The sequence below is a fragment of the Schistocerca serialis genome, chromosome 6, assembly GCF_023864345.2.
Source record: "Schistocerca serialis cubense isolate TAMUIC-IGC-003099 chromosome 6, iqSchSeri2.2, whole genome shotgun sequence".
Lineage (NCBI taxonomy): Eukaryota > Metazoa > Arthropoda > Insecta > Orthoptera > Acrididae > Schistocerca > Schistocerca serialis.
In genome coordinates, this window is record NC_064643.1 from 208,485,725 (window position 1) to 208,492,420 (window position 6,696).

General features: G+C 36.8%; 1 protein-coding gene across 1 annotated transcript in view; it reads right to left on the reverse strand.

Annotated features, from left to right (window-relative positions):
• Positions 1-4,466, reverse strand: part of LOC126483634 (dedicator of cytokinesis protein 9) — a 344,753-nt gene extending 340,287 nt beyond the window's left edge. Inside the window, exon 1 of the mRNA XM_050106687.1 lies at positions 4,352-4,466. Within this exon, the coding sequence (XP_049962644.1) occupies positions 4,352-4,465 (114 nt within the window). The 5' untranslated portion in view covers position 4,466. The remainder of the gene's footprint in view (positions 1-4,351) is intronic.
• Between the last annotated feature and the right edge of the window lie 2,230 nt (positions 4,467-6,696).

The window sequence follows — 6,696 nt, forward strand, 5'->3', positions numbered from 1 at the left end:
TTTTATACCTCACCATCTCATATTTTCTTGCAATTTGACACAGCTGTCCTATTGGTACAGACTCAGAAAAACATGAAATTTTACTGAGGTATGTCAACTCATTTATGGATTACAGAGCTATAAAGTTATCATAAATGGGCTCAAAAACAGGGAATGGCAGCTTTTAGACTGACTGTAGACGCTTTCCTAATTGAACTAGACCTGGGATAAATGCCTTTTTGCAACATTTTTCATGCCCTTTTTTATGGTACACAATAATATATAGGCTAACATGTGAAAATTATTCTTGAAACAAAATTTTAAATTTTAATTTAATTCTTTTCGAAAAGTATATATTTTAAAATTTCCAAATTTATACCATGAGTAGCTAGTATTATTGTAAATCACAGACAAAAATATAAACTTGGAATGATATCTTCATTAGTAAAAATAATTAAGACTGAAGCTCTCTTTCCACTAATTCAACTTTGTTCTCATGTTAATTATTAAATTAATGATATTGACATTTTCATGAAAATAACATGAACACTGTTCAATCAAATAAAGATAAATAAATATTGTATGATAACACCAACTATTACGTAATAGGATTTGTTTATCATTTTAAATTAGAAAAGGCTTCATTTGTTTGGTACACACAACTTCCACATCGAGTATAACTTCTTCCAGTAGGAGCCACAGGATTTACTTCCACCAGAATGTGTGTTACTGATACCCACAGAATATCAGCAACTGTTCACAGAATCATTAATAAACACATTAAGAAATTCAAATAAGGTTGATGGTTCCCTTTCAACAAAATGTTGAAACTGAAGAAATATCAGCATTTCTTAGATCTGAGAAGGTTGCAGATGGCCCAGCTGGATGGAGAAAAGTTATTTTTACTTCATAATGTGCTTCGTTTTTCTGTAAGACATACCCGAGCCATCCCTTTGCTTGACAGACAACAGTGATGAAGCCTGATATGTCTGCTAATTTTAGTCTACCAGGAGATTTCCTTTTCGCAAACTTCTGAATCCAAAAAAAAGTTTTTCACCAATATTTTTGATCCAGTTTTTGGAACAAATTTTCAGTATTGATGAGTTCCTTTGATAGTCAATACTTGTTCAAAGTGATTTTTCAAGAAGCATTCTGATTCAACATAGTCTTCCTGAGCTGAATATGCAAAGCCTACATTGGTAATATTTCCTACGGCCCATTCAAAAAGTTGCAGTGGGGTTCGTATTTGGTTTTCATAGGGTCTTTGCAAACTGGCACAAGCTGCCAGTCTCTTTCCAGATCCTCCAACACCATCACTGGCTCCTTTGCCATGTGTTGTGGCAAGAAAGTGCCACTCTGTTTGCATTTTAAAATCTTCCTCATGAAAACAGAGGTTTAGAAGTTCTTTTTGTTTTTGTATTGGACAGCAGAACGATCTGAAAACACAATAACTTTTTTGGAAGGTTTTGAAATTCGGCTGTCAGAAAAGCTTTGAGTTTTGTTTGAAAACTATATATACCACAACGGTGTTGTGCTCTAGTGACTCAAACAGCTAATGAACCATGTTTAGATCTCAATTAGCAAATTTTAAATAAACCTATTTTTGTGCTGGAAAATTTACCTTTAAAATTTTTGGTTGTGGCTTCAAGGTTTACACAATATGAGTCTCTTCAAAATCTCTGATTTACTTGCATCTGATTCAGTAAATGTCACACAGTCTTCAATACCTGATATTCCCCTACTAAGTACATCATTCATAAAATGAAGAGACAAGTCCCGCAGTCTCTATTGGGAAGTTTTTCCCTGATTTTAAATCAGGACCTTCCAAAAGGTCTTTCAGAATTCTATTTGACTGCCCGGCCATGTAGTTCGGCATATTGAATTCACGCATTATTTTTCTAATGCTCCTGTTATTTACAACTTCACATTTCTCAACATCACTATTACTTTCTGATGACAAACTTTCGGCAGAAGCAGAAAAAGTTTATGTTCCATAGTACTGAAAATTTTTCTTACTTTCAATGTGTGATATTCCTTGTATTTCATTTTTCTCTTTGGCCAACTATTCACGAGGCATATTAAGCAACTGAACAACCTATGAAGTAGTTATAAATTCCGTATCACTGTGTAGGAATGTTTCTGAGTGAGAATGATAATGTTCAACATTTATGTCAGTTAGGAAGCGTGCATTTTTAACACAGTAATTTTTCTCCGATATTTATCACATATTTTTGAACCACTGAATATTTGCAAATACAAATCAGAGATCCATGATGTCTGAGCTCTCTGCTGTTGCTAACAAAGTGACTTCTTTTCCATAACAGACTGCACCACTGTATTCTCAATGTGTCTGTTTCCATCTTGGGGACAATGTGTCATTTTCCATCTTGAGGGAAAAACCCTCAAACACACTTAATGTTAAAACAGAAAATCACTTGTTACAAACTAGCCAGTAACTTATACATTCTCATGATTGATTTTAAGACACTTTACAGCTTTCAGTAACACCTTGTTTTACTGAAGTGCTAAATATTTGGCTTAAACAATAAGTAATCATTAATACCAGTTCACAAGTAACAAGCTCACTACACAAAACCAGCTGTTAAACTAAACTCCACACCATAATGATGTCACACATCACAAGACCCTTATGGCACTGGTCACAACAGGTGGGTGGGATCGGACGCCTCTGATGACCCTCCCAAATTTAAATTTTCGCCTGTGATTTACAACAATACTAGCTACTCATGGATTAAATTTTAAAATATGTACTTTTTGAAAAAAGATTAAATTAAATTTTTATTGTGTTTTGAAGAGAATTTTCTTACAGTACCCCTACTATATATTATTCCACATCACAGGAAACGGCATGAAAAATGCTGTGAAATGGAATTCATCCCAGGTCCGTAGCTCAATTAGGATAGCTTCTACAGCAGTTCTAAAACCTGCCATTCCCTGTTTTTGGAACCACTTATGGAACGAGTTGACATATATCAGTAAAACTTAATAATTTTCTAAGCTATGCCAACAGAAAACCTGTGCCAAATTTCAAAAAAATCTGAGATGGTGAGGTTTAGGCCCTGTGCTGATCTGACATGGAATAATCCGAAAGATAATCTGAGCAGGTCTTACTTCAGTTGACTACACTTAGTACACTTTTGAAGACAAATATCTTATATTTACTAATATAATTGTACTACAAATTCATTTCAATATTGTCACACTCACCAACATCATCCTTTTTGCAGACTGTGTAATGGACATTTGACATTAGGCAATCTAGTTGTAGATTAACAACAATAACATTAGACCACAGTACACAGTAAGATACTAAAATATTTCTGACTATAAGCAACAATCTTTAGTTCAGTTCCTAAGGAAACGGAAAAATGTGCTCAATTATACACACAGCACAGAAAAGCTCATATTATACTCATTTTAATGAAGACGTACACCCTCTGAGAAATATGGTACCTCAAACGTACGTTTGGCTTTTACGTTCCAACCACTACTAATAAAAATTACATTTTCATTGGTATTGTTTTGAGCAGGAGGTTTAATTTAGAAATTGACCTAAGAGCTCGAACGTTACCCTTACCATCCCTGCAACTAAAAGTGTGCACAGTTAAGTACTCACTTATTTCAGAAAGCATGTTAACATTGCCGGCAATGGAGAAGACTCTTGTCATATGTCAACTAGCGTATCGTGTGTATTTCGCAGGGGAAAAAAACTGGACCATTTCCATTAAACATCACAGACGATGATATATATTGAAGGTAACATTTGTTGCTCTTTCAATGACAATCTCACCTTCCTACCGTGACTAGTTACTACGAATGTTGGCAGTTTATCGTTGTTAATGGTACGGTTTCGAGCACATCCTTGAGCCGGTATAATGTAAATAAAGTGTAATATTTGGAAGTAGAAATTAAAACATCATCAGCCAAACACAATTAACATTAATACCCACAAAGGTTTTATTCATCATCACACTGTTTATCGCACAACTAAATTTGTAAAGAATAATGCTAGCATTATGCTCATGGTTGGGTCAGTATCTACCGGTACTGTTTTTCTTTTTATTGAACACATTCCGCACCTAATGTTTATACTATAGGGATCAATTATCTGATTTATTTACCATCTTAGTTAACATTTAAAGGAGAGTTAGACAACACTGACAATTATCGTACATAGAAACGACACAAAACTCCGCTACAGTCTAACATTATCCACGTTAAATGCAGATAACATAGCCGCAATACGCAGGAATAATTAAACACAATATAAGCTTTGGCATGCAGCTGCATATAAACCTATAGGGACGATATTCTATACCAATAGTATGTTTATAAACAATGAGATCATTACCAAAACAGTGCTCTCGCGAACAGCCTGCGAAACAGTCTCGCGAAGCTGTGCCGCCATCCCTGGTTTCCTCAAGCCTCTCGTAAATTTTCGCTCACTCATTTTGCTAGCTGTCATATCTCACTTTACTAAAAAAAAATAAACAATAACTCATACAGCAGCATCAACCCCTTCCCACTCTCTGCACCCGACTCAAACAACCCACTGACATTGCACAAAGATATCCCTGAATTCACAAAGATATGACACAAAAACATCTGTCAAAATATTAAAAGCCAAAGTTACAATGTAAACAACACTTCAGTCCCATTACCTATTATATATTGAAAATCGTCAGAGGAAAAAAGTGTAACTTCTTTCTCTCTCCCTCTCTCTCTCTCTCTCTCTCTCTCTCTCTCTCTCTCTCTCTCTCTCACACACACACACACACACACACACACACACACACACACACACACACACCTTGCTACATTTGGTATTAAATAGGATCCGTACAGAAAGTGAAGTAACCATAAACTTTAGAGACGGTTCCAGAAGGAGATTTCACTCTGCAGCGGAGTGTGCGCTGATGTGAAACTTCCTGGCAGATTAAAACTGTGTGCCGGACCGAGACTCGAACTCGGGACGGTTGGTTGATTCGGAGGAGGGAGCCAAAAAGTGAGGTCATCGGTCCTATCGGATGGGGAAGGAGAACGGCCGTGCTCTTTCAAAGGAACCATCTCGGCATTTGCCTGAAGCGATTTAGGCATATCACGGGAAACGCAGGTTTGAACCGTCGCCCTCCCGAATGCCAGTCTATTGTGCTAACCACTGCGCCACCTCGCTCGGTACACTTTGGAGAAAGCATCAGTTCACTTGTACACAAGTTCCCCAGTCATACTGTAATCATCGGTGGAGTCTTTAACAATCCGACAATTAATTAGAAAAATTACAGTTGTGTTAGTCTAAGTGTCTTCTCTGGACACTACCTACAAAAGACAATTAAGAACGCCACTCATGACGGAAATGTGTTGGATCTAATGGCAACAAATAAACCTGACCTCTTTGAGGATGTACACGCCGAAACTGGTATCAGTGACCATGATGCGATTCCAGCAAGAATGACTACCAAAGCACATAGGATAACTAAAGCAAGTAGAAAGATACATATTTTCAGTAAACTAGATAAAAATCAGCAGTGCCATATCTCAGTGAGAAACCTGAAGCTTCAGCACAGGGAAGGAGGATTTAGAAAAACTATGGCTCAAGTCTAAAAGAATAGTTGACCACATACTGGACAGATATGTACCCAGTAGGAGAGTTCATAATGGGAGGGAACCTCCATGGTATACAGCTACTGTAAACTAAACTTCTAAAGAAACACAGATTATTACATAATAGTAGTAAAACAATTTGTAGGGCTGTAGGTAGTGAGATACTGAATGAAACGTGTTTGGCTGTCAAGAGAGAGTGATACCTTCAACGACTACCATAGTAGAATACTGTCAAATGATATTTCATAAAGCCCAAAGAAATTATGGTCGTATGTTAAGGCTACTAGTGGCACCAAAGTTATTGTCCAGTCCGTAGCGAATGAGACAAGAACTGAAATTGAGGATAGCAAAGCAAACACTGAAATGCTTAACTCCATTTTCAAATGTTCCTTTACAGAGGAAAGCCCAGCAGAATTGTCCCAATTTAATCCTTGTATCCCTGAAAATATGAATGAAATAAGTATTAGTGCCGGTGGTGTTGAGAAATAGCGTGAATCGTTAAAATTGAAAGAAGCTAAAGAGGCCTGATGGAATTCCTGTCAGATGCTATACTGAACTTGCGGCTGAGTTAGCCCCACTTCTAACTATAATGTACCATAGATCCCTCGAGCAGAATACCATGTCCAGTTCTTGGAGAAATGTATAGGTCACACCCATCTACAAGAAGGGTATTAGAAGGGATACACAAAATTACTGTCCAGTGTCCTTGATGTCGACTTGTTATGCAATCTTAGAATATATTTTGAGCTCAAACATAATGAGGTATCTTGAACAGAATTACCACCTTAATGCCAACCAGAATGGTTTCTGAAAACATCGTTCATGTGAAACCCAACTCGCACTTTTCTCATATAATATACTGAAAGCTTTGGATCAAGGCAGTCACGTAGATGCAACAATTCTTGATTTCCAAAAAGCCTTTGACTCAGTTTCACACCTACGTTTATTGTCAAAAGTATGATCATATGGGGTATCAAGTGAAATTTGTGATGGGACTGAGGACTTTTTGGCAGGGAGGATGCATCATGTTACCTTGCAGGAAGAATCATCGTCAGATGTAGAAGTAACTTCTGTAATGAAATAGTATCTGAAAGA